At 37.5% G+C, this 21,426-nt stretch overlaps 1 protein-coding gene across 1 annotated transcript in view; it reads right to left on the bottom strand.

Annotated features, from left to right (window-relative positions):
- Positions 1-78: 78 nt before the first annotated feature.
- LOC306882746 (low density lipoprotein receptor adapter protein 1-B-like) overlaps positions 79-21,426 on the bottom strand; it is a 56,642-nt gene continuing 35,294 nt past the window's right edge. Inside the window, exons 4-9 of the mRNA XM_079437601.1 lie at positions 18,494-18,608; positions 18,249-18,321; positions 13,218-13,313; positions 10,898-11,010; positions 10,419-10,453; positions 79-1,335 (exon numbers count right to left, since the gene is read on the bottom strand). Of these exons, the coding sequence (XP_079293727.1) occupies positions 1,206-1,335; positions 10,419-10,453; positions 10,898-11,010; positions 13,218-13,313; positions 18,249-18,321; positions 18,494-18,608 (562 nt within the window). The 3' untranslated portion in view covers positions 79-1,205. The remainder of the gene's footprint in view (positions 1,336-10,418; positions 10,454-10,897; positions 11,011-13,217; positions 13,314-18,248; positions 18,322-18,493; positions 18,609-21,426) is intronic.

Here is a 21,426-nt window from a genome sequence, read left to right as displayed (position 1 = left end):
ATCATAATGGCACTGCATTGGTTTCACCACTAGAGGGAGTCATGTCAACTCAAAACAGTAATCAACACAAAGCATTTTCATTAGTTTTGATTTATGAACATGAAATGAATAATGCAAACAGAAAATAACACTGAGGTGTTATAAATGCTACTTATGAAGTGTAATAAAACCTAAATACAGAGCGTCAGTGTAAAACACAAAATAACTGCCTGCATTATTTTCAGTCAAATCCATTATGATGATCATATACATATATATATATGCTACACTTAAATTCAACCTGAAATTAATTCAGACATATTTCTGGGCAAAGCAATACATGTAATATTACAAAATAGAGTGACATTTCCATAAAAACATACCATGGACATCCATGGTAATACAAAGGTTTTGCTTTTTAAACAATATAGTACCATGATAGCATGAAGTCCCTAATTCCATCAGATACTGTGGCATCCATAGTGCTTTATAGTAACCTGATGAAGAATGAACAATAACCATAGCATAAGCAGAAAGATCCTCAAACCATAAGCTTTAGAAAGAGACACAGAGAGAAGTGCAAAAATACATTTTAATAGAAAAAAATAAGATTGTCTCATTTAAATACCCTGCCTTCTCTTTTTTGTCCATTATTGTATGCTTTGTGTGTACTTATCCATTCGTTTTCATACATCGGAGGGCAGACAACTCACATATACAACACCTTCAGCACTTCAAAAAACACAATCCAGCTCAAACATCGTGCTATTTAGTATATCCAGCTCCACACAAACCTCAAACATCATGTTATTTAGAATGTATTACCACCTGATCTCGCAGTAGGCCTGTATATTCAGACATTCGACTGCATAGAATCACAAAGCAATCAAACCCATTAAAAATAATAATAATAGTAATTGAGCAAATATTATACAGTTATTGTCATACACATACATTTTTTTATTCATAGACATACAAAAAAAAAAAAGCTACTTATAGGAAGTAACAGAAATCTTTAAATGTCAATATACTTAAAAATAATTCGGGGGAAAAAAATAAAATGAAAAAAAAGAAAGAAAAGTATTGCTTTGGTCTGTGCTTTTGTTGAAGTCATCTCATTGGGTTTGCCGAAGCGCATGTCAACTCAAAGCCGGCCGCGGAATCAGCTGCAGCCGCCAGAGGGCGCCGGTGAGACGCGCAGCGATCGTTCCTCCGAGAACCGCCGATCAGAATCCGAACGCGTCCTCGGCTTCGGCTTTGTCCCAGTTGCTAGGCGACAAGCACTCTTCAGGGTTGTAGTCCTGAGGGTTTACCCCAATGTCCAGCATCTGGGGGTTAGTGCGAGACTCAGCGAGTCTTGAGAGAAACACACACAGAGAATGAGTTAAACACGGGGCAGCAAACATCTTCACAACATCAGTAGCGGTTCAGATCATAGAGAGAGCAGGGAATACATGCAAAACACCAGAAACAACACTTTAAATATGCATGGTATATTTCTGATCTGGAGCTCTTCGTTACATTTTAAAGACATGATAAAATAAGATTTGTAATCCCGCATGGCTTAGGCACAGGCTAATGAACACGAATGGACAGCACTCATCTAGGATAAAAAAAAATAGCCTATAAACATTAGACATGAAAAGGTTCAAATGTGTGTATGTATGTATGTATGTATATATATATATGTGTGTGTGTGTGTGTGTGTGTGTGTGTGTGTGACCCTGGACCACAAAACCAGTCTTAAGTGTTATTTTTTCGAAATTGAGATTTATGCATTATCTGAAAGCTGAATAAATTATCTATATTTGGCTGAGATACAAATGTGAAAATTTGGAATCTGAGGGATTTTGAGAAAATCACCTTTAAAGTTGTCCAAATTAAGTTCTTAGCAATGCATATTACTAATCAAAAATTAAGTTTTGATATATTTACAGTAGGAAATTTACTAAATATCTTCATGGAACATGATTTTTACTTAATATCCTAATGATTTTTGGCATGAAATAAAAATTGATTATTTTGACCCATACAATGTATTTTTGGCTATTGCTACAAATATACCCCAGCGACTTAAGACTGGTTTTGTGCTCCAGGGTCACAAATATATATATAGTGCCTTGCTCATTTTTTTCACATTTTATGTTGCTGCCTTATGTTAAACTGCTTTAAATTATTATTTTTTGCTTTAAATATACCCCAGCGACTTAAGACTGCAGCAGCTTCCTCTCAATGTACCAAGAGAATCATTAACTGAATCCTACAGTGGAATTGGAGTCGTTACATGCCTTATGATTCCCATTCCTAGACAGAAGACTACAAGCTGCACAAAATATGTATGAACCAGTGAGTAGTTTTATTATTTATTACCCTAAATATAGAGACAGTACTCTGTGGTTGAATGTCACATGATATGAAATCAAACCTCTGAGGAGCTGGAATGAAAAGTGTGCTGTGAAGAAAAAAACAAAAAAATAACAGGAACATCTCTGGGAATATCACTAACACTGCCACACAGCCTCAATGCACTTTAGTCATACTAGATGCCATATGTTTCTGAAAAAAGGTCTCACCAAGGCTGCATTTATTTGATCAAAAGTATAGTAAAAACAGTAATATTTTGAAATATTGTTAGAACGGTTTTCTATTTGAATATATTTTTCAATGTAATTTATTCCTGTGATCAAAGCTGTATTTTCAGCATCATTACTCCAGTCTTCAGCATCACATGATCCTTCAGAAATCATTCTAATATACCGATTTGCTGCTCAAGAAACATTTATCATCAACCTTGAAAACAGTTGTGCAGCTTCACATTTTTGTGTACACCATTTTTGCAGGATCCTTCATGAATAAAAAGTTCAAAATAACAGCATTTATTTGACATAAACCTTTAGTAACATTATAAATGTCTTTACAGCCACTTCTGATCAATTTAATGCATCCTTTCTAAACAAAAGTATGAATTACTTAAACAAAAAACGCAAACTTTTAAAAGGCAGTGCAAGTTGTGTTCCACTGATAAAATAACAACATGAAGGTGATAAATAATGATTGTAAGTTGACGGTAGCCATAGACTTCCATAAAAAAATAAATCCTATACTATGGAAGTCAATGGGTACTGTTAAGTGTTTGTTTACAATATCTTCTTTTGTGCTAAACATAAGAAAGAAACTCAGGTTTGGAACAACTTGAGGGTAAGTATGATGACAGAATTTACATTTTTGGTTGAACTATCCCTACCCAGAATAAGGTTCACAGTAACAAACTTTGAGGCGGGAAACTGACGACCGATCACAAGATGAACTAGGAAAATATGAAGTTGAAGCCAAGTGATGTTTCTACAACTCTTGGCAAAGAACCCTGCCATGAAGTCCTCAAAATCCTATGGAAGAGGTGTGAGAACCGGACAGGGTTTTGAGCCGTGAGGAGGAACATGCATGACCTGCTACAGATGGAGAACTGGACTACAGTCGTAGATGATCATGGTGTTGTGACGGAGTGAATTATGATGTATGAGGACTACGGTACTGGCACATGTCACTACAGCTCAGGTGAACAACATTTTTACCTGTGTTGGACTCAAAACTATCCAGACTGCGGCTGAAGGAAGTAAACAACATCAGCATGAGAAAACAGAAGCAGCAAACGGCAACAGTGACTCAGTGTAAGCTGCATGTTTAGTCAGCGTGTCTTGGTTCGCTAATAGAACTTCCACATTGTGATATTTTTATCAGCTTTTTTTTTTTAAATGTCCTGATGGGGTTTATTGAGCAGCCAGTGAAGTCAAAGGTTACCGCTGGGCTAATGAGAGGAAATGAGGTCAGAGTTACAGCTAACTAAAGTTGACCTCTTGACCGTAAAGACAAAACCACTGTAAGATCCATTTCTTTGTAAGCATGACTACTACACACTTTAAAGATTTGAACAAATTCCCAAGTATTAAACTTAACAAGTATTAATTAAACACACAGATGTTCGAGATGGCGCAGCGGACATGGCAGCTACTGTGCTTTGCTCTTCAGTGTTTGTACTGTTTTTGTTTGTTTTTTGTTTTTCAAATACGATCAGTTTTACCTGGGATGACCTGCTGAACATTCGGCAGAACACACCCCAAAATCTTTTACCGGATTTTGACTACTCGGACGTTTTGCTGGACATTGTAGTTGGCGGAGCCGTAGCTCTGGTCAAACGCTTCAGGAGGACACGCAGACGGGGAAAGCGAGCCGGCGCGCTCATGAAGCTTCATCAGCGCGGATTTTGAATGCCGTTGCCTAGCATCCATCTGGCGAATCTCCGCTCGCCCCAACATACATTCAACCTACATTCCACCTAGGGATGGCTCGATACCATAATTTTGGCTTCGGTACGATACCAGAATGTAGTACCTCGGTATCGATACTAAATCGATACCATAAGTGACAAATAACCAGCCTCAAAAGAAAAAAAAAAATATATTATTAATAATAATAATAAAAACAGATTCATATATTAATACCTTTGTATCAAACTGTAACAAAAAACCTAAAGGGAACATAGGTTACATTTTGATGTTGGAGAAAAAAAAATAGGCTAACTGAAGTAATAAGATGAAAATATATTCAAATCTTATCTTTTTAGTGTAAACAGTGCAAACTAAAAAAAAACTCCAAACATAGGTTTCATTTTGAAGAAGTTTGAAGAAAAAAAATAGCACTGAAGTTGCGCAATTGATGCAACAAATGTTGCTTTATTGTAAAGTGTTATTCTAACAGTCAAAGTAATATTCAAAATCATGTTATTATTTCTCTCTCTCAGATTGTTTTCGGATTTCAGACTCAACCAAAGAAAAAGCATTAAATATAAATCTCACTCTCTCACTTGCTTCATATTAGCGATCAGCAGCGCGTCAGAAACATTCCCTTCATATCATTGATACTAAAATTAATATAGCAAAACTCTTGCTCAATTCCAATTATATCCAATCATATCCAATTAAAATTTGATTGTATGAAATGCAAGTGCATGTATTACGTGACCAAAACTTCATTGATTCTAGCGTGTCTCACATGCACATTTGCGCTTACTGTATTACATCTGAATGTGCGTTGATCAGATGTAAATAAAAGGTCAAATCAAATCTGAATTTATGAATGATGCACTCACCTGTCGATCTCTTAATTCTTTGAAAAGATCAGGATGAGCAAGCGACAAATGCTTAAAAAGATTTGATGTGTTCCTGTGGCAAGATGATTTAGGCCTATAGCAACGCTTGCATACAGGTGCAGTAAGGTCAGTTCCTTCACCTTTGTCATCTGTTTTTTATCCAAAGTAATGCCATATTTCACTTCTACTGTTCTCTTTATTTATTAATTCTGGGTGCGCTGAGTTTCATCTGTTTGATCCATCGCGTTGTTCTGTTGTCACATTTACCGGTTGCGCAGCAATTTGGGAAGCACTGCCAGGTGCATTTTGCAACAGCAGCGTATGAAATACCGAATTGAGCAAAATTATGATATCGTACCGTTTGAAATATAATATATACCGGTATTTTTCCAGTATCGGTATACCGCGCATCCCTAATTCCACCGCAAGCGCACGTGAGCACAGCTTTACAGAAACTCACTAATATGATCACAGAGAGTAAGCAACAACACCCGGACTCTGTTTTAATCATTCTCAGGGACTTTAATAAAGAAAATCTCTCCCGTGAACTGCCAAAATACAGACAGCACATCACATGTCCCACCAGAGACGGTAATATATTGGATCACTGTTACACAGCGATAAAGGATGCATATCACTCTGTCCCACAAGTAGCTTTAGGACTCTCTGATCACTGTTTGGTTCATCTTATTCCATCCTACAGGCAGAAACTTAAACCTGCAAAACCTGTATTAAGATCTGTTAAAAGATGGACTAACGAAACAGAGCGGGATTTACAAGCCTGTTTCTCTCTCACTGATTGGACTGTTTTTGAAAATGCTGCCACCGATCTGGACGAGCTCACAGAGACTGTAACATCATATATCGGTTTCTGTGAGGATATGTGCATTCCTAACAGGACTCATCTAATCTACAACAATGACAAACAGTGGTTCACTGCAAAACTCAGACAGCTCCGTCAGGCCAAAGAAGATGCTTACAGAAAGGGGGATAAAGTCTTGTATAAACAGGCCAAATACACACTGAAAAAGGAGATCAGAGTGGCAAAGAGGAATTATTCTGACAAGCTCAGGAAAAAATTATCTTCCAGTGATCCTGCTTCAGTGTGGATAGGAATGAAGGATATCACCAGTTACAAGTCACCATCCTCCAGCGCTCTGGAGAATCAACAACTAGCATACGATTTTAATTACTTTTACTGTAGGTTTGAAAAAACAACCCACACCCGCCCTGAACACCTCTCCACACAACCATTAACACCTCCAGCAACCCCCCTTTCCCCCACACCTACAATTCAAATCAGTGAAGATGACGTGTGCCAGGTCTTCAGAAAGAACAAAAGAAGGAAAGCACCAGACCCAGACGGTGTGTCACCAGCCTGTCTGAAATCCTGTGCTGACCAGCTGGCTCCCATCTTCACACAGATCTTCAACAGATCACTGGAGCTGTGCGAAGTCCCCTCATGCTTCAAACGCTCCACCATCATCCTCATCCCAAAGAAACCCAAAATTACTGGACTTAATGACTACAGACCTGTGGCTCTAACGTCTGTGGCCATGAAATCATTTGAAAGACTGGTTTTGGCTTATCTGAAGGACATCAATGGACCTTTACTGGACCCACTGCAGTTTGCCTACAGAGTAAACAGGTCTGTGGATGATGCTGCCAATATGGGACTGCACTTCATCCTGCAGCATCTGGACAGACCAGGGACTTATGTGAGGATCCTGTTTGTGGACTTCAGCTCCACTTTTAACACCATCATCACGGACACCCTTCAGAATAAACTGTCTCAGCTCTCCGTCCCCACCTCCGTCTGTAAGTGGATCAACAGCTTCCTGACAGACAGACAGCAGTTAGTAAAGCTTGGTAAATCCACATCCAGCACCCGCACCATCAGCACTGGAGCTCCTCAGGGCTGCGTACTCTCCCCACTGCTCTTCTCCCTCTACACCAACGACTGCACATCTAAAGATCAAGTTCCTGAAGTTTGCAGACGACACCACACTGATCGGCCTCATCCAGGACGGTGACGAGTCTGCTTACAGACAGGAGGTTAAGGAGCTGGCTGTCTGGTGCAGTCTTAACAACCTAGAGCTTAACACGCTCACAACTGTGGAGATGATAGTGGACTTCAGGAGAAACTCCTCTGCACTCCCCCCTAACTATCATGAACAGCACTGTAACAACAGTGGAGTCATTCAGATTCCTGGGCACCACCATCTCTCAGGACCTGAAGTGGGACAATCACATTGACTCTATTGTGAAAAAAGCCCAGCAGAGGTTGTACTTCATTCGCCAGCTGAGGAAGTTCAACCTGCCACAGGAGCTGCTGAAACAATTCTACTCTGCCATCATTGAATCCATCCTCTGCGGGGAAGTCGTGGCCTAATGGTTAGAGAGTCGGACTTGTAATCCGAAGGTTGCGGGTTCGAGTCTCCGGCCGGCAGGGATTGTAGGTGGGGGGAGTGAATGTCCAGCGCTCTCTCCACCCTCAATACCACGACTGAGGTGCCCTTGAGCAAGGCACCGAACCCCCAACTGCTCCCCGGGCGCTGCAGCATAAAATGGCTGCCCACTGCTCCGGGTGTGTGTTCACGGTGTGTGTGTGTGCACGTTGGATGGGTTAAATGCAGAGCACGAATTCCGAGTATGGGTCACCATACTTGGCTGAATGTCACTTCACTCACTCACTTATCAATAACTGTCTGGGGTTCAGCTCAGCTACCAAATCTGACCTCAGAAGACTACGGAGGGTAGTCCGGACTGCTGAGCGAATCATTGGTACAACGCTCCCCACTCTCCAAGAACTGTACTTATCCAGAGTGAGCAAAAGGGCTGGTAAAATCACTCTGGACCCCTCACATCCAGCACACTCCCTCCTTGAACTTTTACCGTCTGGTCGACACTACAGAGCTCTGAGAACCAGAACGACCAGACACAGGAACAGTTTCTTCCCTCAGTCAATACATCTCATGAACACTTGACAATAAAACGCGGAACACAGAACTCTATTTATCACTTGCTTGCACACACATAATTGTCTATATTATATATTGTGTTTTTGCTGTTTTGTACATTGCCTATTTGTATATTTGTATATTATTCTTTTATAATCCGTGTCCTGTTGCTGTCTCTCTGTTGCACTGTGGAGCTTCTGTCACTATAACAAATTCCTCGTATGTGTAAACATACTTGGCCAATAAAGCTCATTCTGATTCTGATTCTGATTAATTAAACTTTGACAAACTTAAACTGCACCTATTAAAAATATCAGAAATAAAATAACACAAAACAAAAACAAAATAAATATTAGATGAAGAAAAACCTAAACTTAAATGAAAACGAGAAATGTAGGCTTGGCAACTAATTAAATACATTTTAGTTAATTAAACAATTTACATAGGGAAAATGAGAAATTGCTAGTAAATTTGACAAGTAAATACAAAGAAACTAACACATTACATTAAATGTGAAATTTTAAGTAGAAATACTTCTATGGTATTTTCTTGGAAAATACATTTTTGCTGTGTTGAAGTATTAAAATGACTAAATAAAATAAATAAATATAAAATTTTACAAAAAGAAAAAAAAAGAAAGCCAAATAGAAAATATTTTTTTAAAAACTGACACATCAAATTAAACATGAAATTTTAAGTAGAAAGACTTGTATGGTACTTTCCTGGAAAATTAATTTTTGCAGTGTTGAAGTATTAAAATTACTAAAAATAAATAATTAATTATTAAAACCATTTCATTTTATTTTTGCATCCGTCTTACAATAATGTACAGAAATTGTACCATGACCATGATATCGCTCAACCCACTGTGTTTTTGAGGATAAACCATCTCAAATTCTGAACAGCTTCAGTTTGTGATGGAAAGCACTTCAATGGTCTTTAATCAGAGATTTAGTCAATTCCAATTCATCATTGATTAGAAAAGTTCTTGCATGTCAGAGATCTAGAGCGTCTCTCCTCACACATACAGGGTGAAAGCATGTTAAATGGAGATTAACAAAGCACTGCATTTGATTAAAAGCCAATGCTTTTAATTACTGCACACAACAAATAATCAGTGTGAAGCGGAGATGGACTGAACCCCCGCTGCTGTAAAACAGCTCATCTTATGTCTGCTAATCTCTCGGGAACAGCACTCCGTGTGTCTGGATGAATAATGACCATCATTACAAATCGTTAAACAGCTGTTGTTTGGTTTGAAGAATAAAACGACTGTTAATTAGTGCCATTACGATGCCATAGTATGCAAATAATAGTCATTTAAAACATGATCTAATCGTTTGGCATCACAATTGTTAGATTTCTTGGGTGTATTGGCAAGCAGGAACATGCATATTATGCCAATAAAAATATTCCCTTAAAAAGCTCATATTATGAGAGTCCAATTTTCCTTAATATTTTTAAATGAATGCAAACAAAGTGTGTAATTTTCAAATGTTAAAATATATTCTCTTGTCTGTCTTAATGTGTAGAGATGAGTAGAGTATTCTATGGTGTTATCAAAGTATATGTCAATTTCAAAGGTCCATAAAATATTATTGATATATTGAAAATTGTTCAAACTTTGGGTGTTGTTAGAGGTCTAGACTGTATATCATTTGAAATTTAATTCACCCTTAAACATGGCTGAGAAAGCCCACCCTAAACTGGACAGATGGTGCAATATGACGTCTCATTCTATATTGTGCCATATCAAAATACAATGGTCCATAAAAAAGGTTGGCAAAGTAAAAAAAAAAAAATAGTTGCATATTGTTAGTGCATTAGACCATTTATCAAGTCTCATTGTCAGATCTAATGCAGCCTTGAAAGTAGCAGAGAAACACTGCTACAAATTTGGCAGAAGGTGCAATATGATGGCTCATTCTGTACTGTCTCATATGTAATGTTCAAGGCTTCATAAACAAAGATCGATACATTAAAACATTTTAATAATTTGGATTTCTTAACTGTCTGAGACTGTTTATCACTGATAACTGTTAAATTTCATGCAGCACTGAAGATGGCTGAGAAATGTTCTTTTCTATGAAACAGAAACTGTGAGTAGGGTGCAAAAATAGTCTGAATTATGTAAGATCAACCAAAGAGTTTATTCTCAGAGCTGAATATACTCATCACAAATACCGCTGAGGTCACATAATGGAGCGCCAGGAATAGTCGTGCCCTATACTCCACATCTGTGCTGAAGTTATAGTATGATATGCTAAAGTTCACTGCGCAGGGTGTTATAGTGTAAAAGTGCCAGATATAACTCCAAATATAATTTTACTAACCTTGAGAAAGCCTCATCTAGACCATCCTCAAGTTCCTGCAAAAGACACCGCAGAGATTACAGTAAGTTAAAATAAGCATCTTCATTTGGAGTCCATAGGGTTCTCAGCAGTAACTAATGTGCTTTTAACTCTTATTTAAAAGTTAAATATTCATATAAAATAATAAAAAACAAAAAAAGTAAAGCATTGCAAGTAATTGTTTGCATTGCATTGTTAAATAAACATTGCTGTCATTTTAATAGTTAAAATAAAAATAGGACTAGTGGTTTTCTCAGAATTTCTGGCATAAACAGCATTACTGAAATTTAATTTTAATTAACTATGATTAGTATTAAGTAATTATTCAGAGTATGGTGACTTTAGATATTTTGGTACATGTCTAAAACTGTGTGTGTGTGTGTGTATGTGTATGTGTCTATGTTTGTGTGTGTGTGTGTGTGTGTGTGTGTGTGTGTGTGTGTGTGTCTGTCTGTTCTTACCCAGACAGTGTTGTTGTTCTCTGGGCTGAGGTTCTGTGCCGGGTGTGTGGTGTCTTTTCCTGAGTGAACTTTTACTCCACATTCAAGGTCCAGTAGATCCCCAGTGGCCACCTCTACGCACACAAATTAAAATAAATGAAAAAATATTATGAATTAAATAAACAAATAAAAAGTAAAATAAGTGAAAATAAATAAATGCAAAAAAAAAAAAAACCAGCATTCAATTAAATATATAAATAATTAAAATACATGAATAAATAATAAAGTAATTAAATGCATAAAAAATATGTATGAAAATAAGTAAAAAAATAATGCAAAAATTAGAATATTTTTAAATAAATGCAATCAAGAAAATAAAAGTAAAAATAAAAATAAGTAATAATAATAATAAAATAAATAAATGAAACAAGTAAATAAATGCAAACAATATGAATAATAAAAATAAATTAAATTAATATGTAAAAACAAATCATGCAAAAAATAAGAATACATAAAAAATAAACAAACACACAAACAAATTAATAAATCCATTCACTAACTATGATTAAAAGCAGGCATCAAATTCTTTATCCAAATTATATTTCCATAATCCATAAAACAGCAGATTCTGATTCCCAGTTCTGATCGGATGAGCCACGTTTTAAGATGTTGACAAATTACTCTGTTTCTTGGAAACCATAACCAGCAGTTAGGCTAATGAACTATATAACATGGCAGATTCATTTATACATTTACTTTACACTTTTTACAGGTTCAAGCCTCCTGGATCAACATGAGGCGATCACAGAAACAATAGTTATTGTTCATAAATCAACCTGTAGACAGAAAAATTTCATATCTCCACACCTGCAGGGATCATACAGATCTGTGCATGCAGAGAATGAATCAATGCTCTTCTCAACATCAAGCCGCGACATGCTCACAGACTCCAGTCAAACAAAAGCACATCACATCTTTCTCTGATGGTGAGCCGTTAAACCTGTCCATCTCTGTCCTGGACTCATATTTCACGAGCGGAGATCAGCCGCTAAAAAGCCTCATGCTTCTGATATCTGATGGGATTTAGGAAAACACAGAGCTTTATTCATGCACACACACGTCTGTCTCATGGCACACGGATCACTGGTCCTCAAGGGTTCATTCGTTCACTAAACTCTGCCGCCAGGATTATTTCTGTAACCTGAGATCCATCCAGGGTCCTTTGGCACACTTACAAAAAAGTAGCATGGTCCAGTGATGATATCAGATGATAATACAGGTTTTTTTAAGTGGTACTGTAAGGTACTTTGAAGCATACCACGGTATTATCATTGCCATTGCTGGATGGGATTAGGGATGTCGTGACCAAAAACCCTGTGCAAACTTAATAAATGAGGTCAGTTTTAAGATTCTTTGTTGCCTCCAGGCAATAATTGTATTTTTCGTATCTTATCAATACACTATCAATAAAAAGTTTGGGTCAGGAAGACTTTTTTTCTCTCTTATGTGCACCAAGGCTGCATTTATTGATCAAAAATGCAATAAAAATTGTGATATATTATTAAAATTTAAAATAACTGTCTTCTATTTGAATGTATTTTAAAAATGTAATTTATTCCTGTGACGCAAAGCTGAATTTTCAGCATCATTTCTCCAGTCTTCAGTGTCACATGACCCTTCAGAAATCATTATAATATGCTGATCTGCCGCTCAAGAAACATGTATGATTATTATCAATGTTGAAAACTGTTGTGCTGCTTCATATTTTTGTGAAAATCATAATACGTTTTTTAGGATTAATAGAATGTTCAAAAGAACAGTATTTATTTCAATCGAAATCGTTTGTAACATTATAAATGTCACTTTTGATCAATTTAATGCATCCTTGCTGAATAAAAGTATTACTTTCTATTAAAAACTGTCCCAAACCCATCAAGAATACCCTAGTATTATCATGTCTCCAGCAACTAGTAATTTGTCTATCCACACTGAAACCAAAAATACTGTGTGACAGAACACAACCACATCCAATAAGAACATGTTTGATATTTAATATACACTTGTGTCGAGTGTGTGTGCGTGTGTGTGTGTGTGTGTGGTCCAGGTAAAACCTACTTTGAGGGAACCAAATGTCCACACAAGGATTGTAATAGCTGAAATTTTTGACCTTGTGTAAACATTTTAGGCCCCCATGAGGAAAGCTCACAAATCATCATAATTTTTTTTTTCTGAAAATGTAAAAGTGCAGAACGTCTTCTGTGAGGGTTAGGTTTAGGATCGATCATATTGTACAGTATAAAATCATTGTCTACAGAAAATCCAGATGAAAACTTATGCTCACCTCCTCCTTTGGTGCTGCCCAGACTGGCTGAACTCTCAGACTGAGAGCTGCTGGCCGCCTCTCCATCTGATCCACACTTCACCTGCTTCTCTTTCTCTGAAAACAAAGTTCAAAAAGCAGAAATATAAAGCTTCTATTGTTGTTAGCATGCTTACATTCAACAGTCACTAAAAACACTTCTTTATTTGAGCTGTGAAGTTTAAAACTTCTCTCAGTCTAATCATTCTTTTGAGGTGAAAACAACTCTATTATTTGAAAGTGTATAATGTTTTTGAGCAAAATAATCATGATTACCACTTTAATTATAAAAACTCACAAATCAAATTAATAATATATTTGTTTTTCAATGTACTTTTTCAACATTGTAGGTGAAAATATATAGGGAAGTAAATAAATCACCACTTTTTAAAAATTTTACTTGACAATTATACATATATATTAAACCAACAAGAATAAAAATTCACATACTTTGACATTCTTATTGGTCACTGACCTCTAAACAAATATTATATATTATCACCACATCATTTTCATACACTTTAACATATATTCCTATTTATAAATACGCATTCATGAAAGTTATTATAAAGAATGAGGTCAGTGAGTATAAATGTGCACCAGGGCGAGGAGAAACTAGCCTTAAATGTACATTTGAATATTTAACACATGTAGCATAAAAACTGTGCCGTGGCCTTGATCTCTACCTGAATGAATAAAAATGGAACTGAAACACCCTGAAACATCATCAAAGCCCTGGACACTCAAACAGCCTCCTTCATGAGGAAGTGTATATATACCGCTTTCACATACTGACAAGTGCTCTACGACTAAAGAGGGAAGTCAGGAGGGTGGTGAAGTGCTCAGATCTGGTTCCTGCAGCATCATAATGGTATTTCTGGTTCTTCTTTGTGGTTTCCACAGTGATAAACCATTACAATAAATGTGTTTAGAGAAACAGTTCTCCCAAAAATTATAATTTGGTAAATATTTTCACAGTTTGTTTCTACAAGGGAACAGATTTGGAAATATTCAGCATTACATCACTTGCTCACCAGTGGATCCTCTGCAGTGAAATGCCTTTAACTGAAAATCTTTTCTTTTTTATTTTTAATCTTTTCATTTTACATTATTGACACACTATTTTCCTTTTTTGATATTGTGCATTTGCTTTGACACAATTTACATTGTAAAAAGCACCTATATAAATAAGGGTGACTTGACTTGCATGGGTGCCGTCAGAATGAGTCCAAACTGCTGATAAAAACATCACAATAATCCACAAGTAATTCACACATGACTCCATAATCCATTATAATGCTTTCTCCAATGAAAAGTCCATCCCCTGTTGTCTCTCACATTGAAAACATACTGGTCTAGAGCGGTTTTGGACTGTTTTCACTTGTAGACTGTGTTTGATCTGTGCATATTTCTCTCCTGATTCAGGCGAGATGGGTATTTTCAATGGAGGAAGCGTTATTATGGATAAATGACTTGATTTGAAGTCAAAACGCCTTTATGATGGTGTAGCTTTACGATTACAAACGTAGCTTTTCACTTCAAAAAACATTAATTTATGTACTGGGATTAATGTGATGCTTTTATCAGCTGTTTGGACTCTCAGGGTGCGTTCACACTTTCAGTTTTTAGGATTGACAGCCACATTTACTTTACAGGAGCGAGTCTCGAATTGTCTCGTTCACACAGCAGCTTACAATTGTGTTTAGAATACGGTCTGTATGAACGTGCAACGGGAGTCAAGACCGTATTCCTCACCAGTAACCATAGCAACAGGGACCAAAGATGTCCATAAAACTGAAAGTCTTATCACTTTCTGACACGAAAAGAGTCTAATCGAGCCACAAGTTATTTCGTCAAATCTTCTTTAACCGACAGCAGCTTTTAAATTTGGGTGGAGAACGGAGCATTTGAATTGCGTGCAGAACACAAAACTGACGGGAGCGGCTCCGGTGGAAAACTGACGGGATCTAAAACTTTCAGGTGACACGCCGCTCATTTCTCTGTCACTATAAGTTACCGAAAACACACGTGAAAACATGATTTGTGTGGCAGAGCAGTGGAATTCACAATGGAAATATAACTATATGTCATGTTTATATTTTCGACCACAATGACCACAAATGGAGAGAAAAGGCTGGGTTCTGCCAGATGATCAGTTCCTGCAGCAAACTGCCAGGTGCAGAGAGATGAAATGAGTAATTCTCTACAGGCCTCAGGACACACACACACACACACACACAGGCATGTTCAAACATGCAGTAAATTACATATATGTTCAGCTGATCTGAACGACTGGAGCTGCACTACTTTCCCTGCACTAAAACCTCTTTCTTCTCCTCCATCCCAGCATGTAATAAATAAAATATGCAGTCCCTTAAAAACTCACCGGTCTACAAGACAATGCCTTTTTAAAGGGGTCATATAATGCTTTTTTAAAGATCATTATTTTGTGTATTTGGTGTAACAGAATATGTTGACATGCTTTAATGATCAAAAAACACATTATTTTTCAAATACTGTACATTATTGTAGGTCCTCTATGCCCCGCCTCTCTCAAACGCTTCGTTTTCTACAAAGTCCCACCTTCCGACAAGTGCAGTCAGCTCTAATTGGCCAACTGGCACAGTGCATTGTGATTGGCCGAACACCACAAGCACTCGTTGGAAATGTAACGCCCCTTTCCATAATAATTTTTAAAATGCTTTTTTTTTTTTTTTTTACTTTAAATGACATAATATACTTTATGTACTGTGCCCTCAATAAATATTGGAACAGTAAAGACAAAATTGCTCTGTTTGCTGTGGAGTCAAGACATATGCAAATATGATTAAAACATGAATATGAGACAAAACTACAGAATGTCACATTTTATTATTAGCCGTTTCAACACATACATGTTTTACCAAATAAAAAGAACAGCACTTTTAGAGTTCATCCACTCATTGATGTGAGCATAAGTATTGGGACAGTTGAACATAAGGCAGATATAAAAGATTAAAAGCTATTATTTAGTCTTCGAGGAGGGAGCCTTCGTGAGCGTCCCACGCGGTGCTGGTCCCGCTGCTGCCGAGGCAGAGCGGCGGCTGCACTCGTGGGGCTCACAGGCTGATCTGGCTGGCGAGAGTGAGACGGGCATGTCCCTATCTCCTCCCGTATCCGCCAGATCTGGTGTCCCGTCTCTCGGGGAAGCGGTTCCTTCCCCCCGAGATGAGGACTCAGCACTTCGTCTCTCTTCCTCCGAGGAGGTTGACGTGACGAGCGTTGACGAGGTTTCGCCGCCTCTCTCGCCCCAATATGAGGAGTTACTAGAGGTGGTGACTCGGGCAGTGGCCAAGCTCGACATCAGTTGGCCCCCCGAGAAAGTGCCGCACTTTCTGCGCTCGCGGCCACCACCTCTACGCAGGAGCCTTCCGTTTTTCCCCGATCTCCACACCCTGAAGGGAACGAGAGCTACGTCCCGAGCCACACTTCCGGCATCCCTGCCAGCGCTTGCTTCATGACTTGAAGCTGACGTGGGCTCCGCCGCACGTGCTTATATACTTCCTGGTCGTGACGTCACCCGCCCGTGACACCTCGCCCATCCATTAGACTGGTTGTAAATAATATTCAGAGCGTCGGTCACGCTGATGGCGTTCCCATAGCGTCTTCGGACGTAGCTCTCGTTCCCTTCAGGGAACCTGGGTTACATGCGTAACCTGGTACGTTTTTTCTCCACATTTTTGCTTTCCCATCACTTAGATAAAGGTTCATCTTTGTCTCATCGGTCCATAAACACAGTTCCAAAACTCTTCTGGCTCACCTTTGTGCTTTTTCGCAAACTCTAATCTTGCCTTTCTATTTTTGGTGCTGGTCAGAGGTTTGCATCTTGCTGTGTAGCATCTGTAATTCTGTGTCAAAGTCTCCTGAGGACAGTAGATTGTCAGAACATCACCCAGCTTTCTGGAAGTTGTTGGTGATTTTACAGACACGTCTTTTAGGATTCATTTTCACAGCTTTTATGATTTGTCTGTCATCAACTACTGTTGTTTTCTCAGCCGATCAGGTCGTTGTTGGTTGCTGGTGTCGCTGGTGGTTTCCAAACTCTTGATTTCTCCATGCCCTTTGTTTTTGCTAGAGCTCTAACTGACTTCCACTTTTCTTTTAGCATCACAATTCCTTGCTTTTCTCTCAAAGTCAGCTCCCTCGTCTTCATCCTGGTTTGTGTGTGTCATCATTGAATGCAAGATTCAGAATACAGAAGTAATGGATATAACTGATACGACACATTCCCTGCTTTTAATATCTGAAGCATTAATGCAACAGGACACAGCTGATCACTTAGAAAGACCTGTGAGGCAACTGCTCCAATACTTATGCTCACATCAGATAGAGGGATGAAACTCTAAAAGTGCTGAACTTCTTAGCTGTAAAACATGTATGTGTTGAATCACCCAATAATAAAATGTAACATTCTGTAGTTTTGTCTCATATTCATCTTTTAATCATATTTGTAAATGTCTTGACTCCACAGCCAACAGAGCAATTTTGTCTTTACTGTTCCAATACTTTTGGAGGGCACTGTATATTGTGGGTTAAATATATGAATGCAAATGTTCCAGGGTTATAGTTAACTAATAATTTTTTTACTTGATATAAACTTTAACTGAAACAAAAATAAACCATAAAAAAACTCAACTTCAGTTAGTTGCAATGATTCTTATTTTTATTTAGTTTTATTTAGTTAACTCTCATTTTTATGTACAAAAACTAAAACTAAAATTAAATTAACAAAAAGTATATAGACATATTACAAAACTAATAAAAAAAAATCAATAGTTTATACAACCAATAGCAGACGGAAGAAGCATTTGAGAAACCTGTTTGAAAACAGTCATTATTTTTGGACTTGTGCTTGGTGTTATTAGTGCTGTGGAGATTATATACTCCCGCTTTAAGTAGGACACATGTGAATTTGTGCTTCACAGCCCATAACAAATACAGCAAGAATCAGAAAGAAAGATAAATAAGAGATACCTTCTTTAGCAGCCTGCCAAAACTCAAACGCCACACGGAAAGCCTGAGCCACCGTTAACGTCACCGCCTGAGCCTGAGACAGATGGGGAAAAGGGAAGAGAGGTTTCAACGCCACATTTCTTGTCATAGATGGAAAGACAGTGCATTGGTTTCTGTCTCTCTCAGAGGAAGTGTGGTCTTAACGTATAACGCTATTAATAGACTGAAGGAAAGACAGGGAGCGTCTTCTATGAACACACACTCACCACTTTCCTCTTGGTGCAGAGGTATGCGTGACACTCCAGCGTTTCGTTGCGCTGACTCTGAGCGATGTAGGCAAATACTTTATCATGCATCTTATCAGCCGTGCAGTATGATATCCTACAAACAACATATGAGCAAAGTCAATATAAAGACAACCTATATAAAAGTACAGTAAATAGTTCCTGTTTAATATACTTTCTTAGACTACCATTCAAAAGTTTTGGAGTCAATCCTTTTTTTTTTTTTTAAGAAATGCATTTAATTTCTAAAAACAATTGATAGTGCTACAAAAGGCTAAGTTTCACATAAATGCTGCTTTTTGGGACTTCATCTAAGTAGTCTGGATAATTTTTTTTTACCATGGTTTCCACAAAAATATGAAGCACCACAACTGTTTTCAACATTACTGATAATAAGAAATGTTTCTTAAGCAGCATATTAGGATGATTTCTGAAGGATCATGTGATACTGAAGACTGGAGTAATGATGCTGAAAATTCAGCTATGATCACAGGAATTAATCACATTTTAAAATGTATTAAAATAATAAATTTTAAATATAGAAAAGAATGTAAAAAAAACAGAATATTAAAATAAAGAAAAAAGAGTTCAATTGTATTAGTATTTCACAATATTTATTTACCATATTTCAAATAAATGCAGCCTTGGTGAGCAATACAAACATTTAAAAAAAATCTTTAAAAAAATTAAAAAATGCCATCCCAAAACTTTCTGAACATTTGAACCTTTTTAGGATACATAAGTCGTTTCAAATTTTTGAGACCACTAGTGAAGATGCAATTTTTCGTTACAAATGTTATTAGCATAATGAGTTAAAAGCTTTCTTTTTTTTCCTTTAATGACAGCAGCACATGATAAAAACCTACTGATCATGTTCTCCACCATGATCAGATGTTTCAAAGAGCACCTCAAGCTTCATCAGAAGCATGAGCTGTTAGTGAAATAGTTCACATGATCAATAACACATCATTTGGTCAGTGATCTAAATCCTAAAACTTTCTGTTTATCTCCTCCAGTTTAAATGAAGCTAGGGGAAATCATTCCAGATGGTCTCCGATTGGTCTCTATCCAGCAAAACACACCCACTGTCCATTATCCACCACTAAATCACTTGCACAGACACTTGTATATAGCAGACCATCACGTCACCTCCTCTGAGATTTAAAAACGTGTACAAGCAGTGCTGAGCTCTCCATGTTCAACACTCCATCAGCACTTTGACAGAAAGCTGACCCACCAAACCATAACACACACCCACACACACAGGATAGTTGGTCTGTGACTGCATCGTCTCTGGTTTCCTGTTGACATCTCTTTGTAATGTGCAATAAACTCATGAACTCCTCCAGTGCTGATCTCTCCCCTCGGCCCTGAGTGACAGCTGGCTCAGCCTGTCAGAGGGCGGCCCCACAGCAGCGGGGGCGGGACTAATGATGGACGACCGCCATCTGCCCTGTTTCACATTTAAAAATGCACACAAATTCTGTACTTACAGACACTTACAAAACCTTTCTCTGTCTCACACAAGCTTCTGCCTGACTAGGACCTGAGCAGTTTATCCTTTAAATAAATAAACAAATACACAAACAAACAAACACATAATATATATGTGACCCTGGAGCACAAAACCAGTCTTAAGTCGCTGAGGTATATTTGTAGCAATAGCCAAAAATACATTGTATGGGTCAGAATTATTGATTTTTCTTTTATGCCAAAAATCATTAGGATATTAAATAAAGATCATGTTCCGTGAAGATATTTTGTAAATTTCCTACTGTAAATATATCAAAACTTAAATTTTGATTAGTAATATGCATTGCTAAGAACTTCATTTGGACAACTTTAAAGGTGATTTTCTCAATATTTAAATTTTTTTGCACCCTCAGATTCCAGATTTTCAAATAGTTGTATCTCGGCCAAATATTGTAACAAACCTATCCTAACAAACCATACATCAATGGAAAGCTTATTTATGATTTCAGATTATGTGTAAATCTCAATTTTGAAAAATTAGTTTTTTTGTGGTCCAGGGTCACATATAGGTGTGTGTGCATTACTGGTCAAAAGTTTGGAATAATTAAGAATACATTTAATTAAATGAAATACAGTAAAACTGTAATACTGTGAAATATTACTCCAATTTAAAATAGCTCTTTTTAAAATGTCATTTATTTCTGTGATACAAAACTGAATTTTAGTATACTTATTTGCTGTGCAAGAAATATTTCTTCTACAATGTTCTACAATGTTATTAATATAGAAAACTGATGATGTGTGTGTGTATATAACGATAATTAAATATATATACACTCACCTAAAGGATTATTAGGAACACCATACTAATACTGTGTTTGACCCCCTTTCGCCTTCAGAACTGCCTTAATTCTACGTGGCATTGATTCAACAAGGTGCTGAAAGCATTCTTTAGAAATGTTGGCCCATATTGATAGGATAGCATCTTGCAGTTGATGGAGATTTGTGGGATGCACATCCAGGGCACGAAACTCCCGTTCCACCACATCCCAAAGATGCTCTATTGGGTTGAGATCTGGTGACTGTGGGGGCCATTTTAGTACAGTGAACTCATTGTCATGTTCAAGAAACCAATTTGAAATGATTCGAGCTTTGTGACATGGTGCATTATCCTGCTGGAAGTAGCCATCAGAGGATGGGTACATGGTGGTCATAAAGGGATGGACATGGTCAGAAACAATGCTCAGGTAGGCCGTGGCATTTAAACGATGCCCAATTGGCACTAAGGGGCCTAAAGTGTGCCAAGAAAACATCCCCCACACCATTACACCACCACCAGCAGCCTGCACAGTGGTAACAAGGCATGACGGATCCATGTTCTCATTCTGTTTACGCCAAATTCTGACTCTACCATCTGAATGTCTCAAAAGAAATCGAGACTC

The sequence above is a fragment of the Barbus barbus genome, assembly GCF_936440315.1.
Source record: "Barbus barbus genome assembly, chromosome: 16".
Taxonomy (NCBI): Eukaryota; Metazoa; Chordata; class Actinopteri; order Cypriniformes; family Cyprinidae; genus Barbus; species Barbus barbus.
The sequence above is the reverse complement of the archived record's forward strand: the minus strand, read 5'-3'. Positions and strand labels throughout refer to the sequence as shown.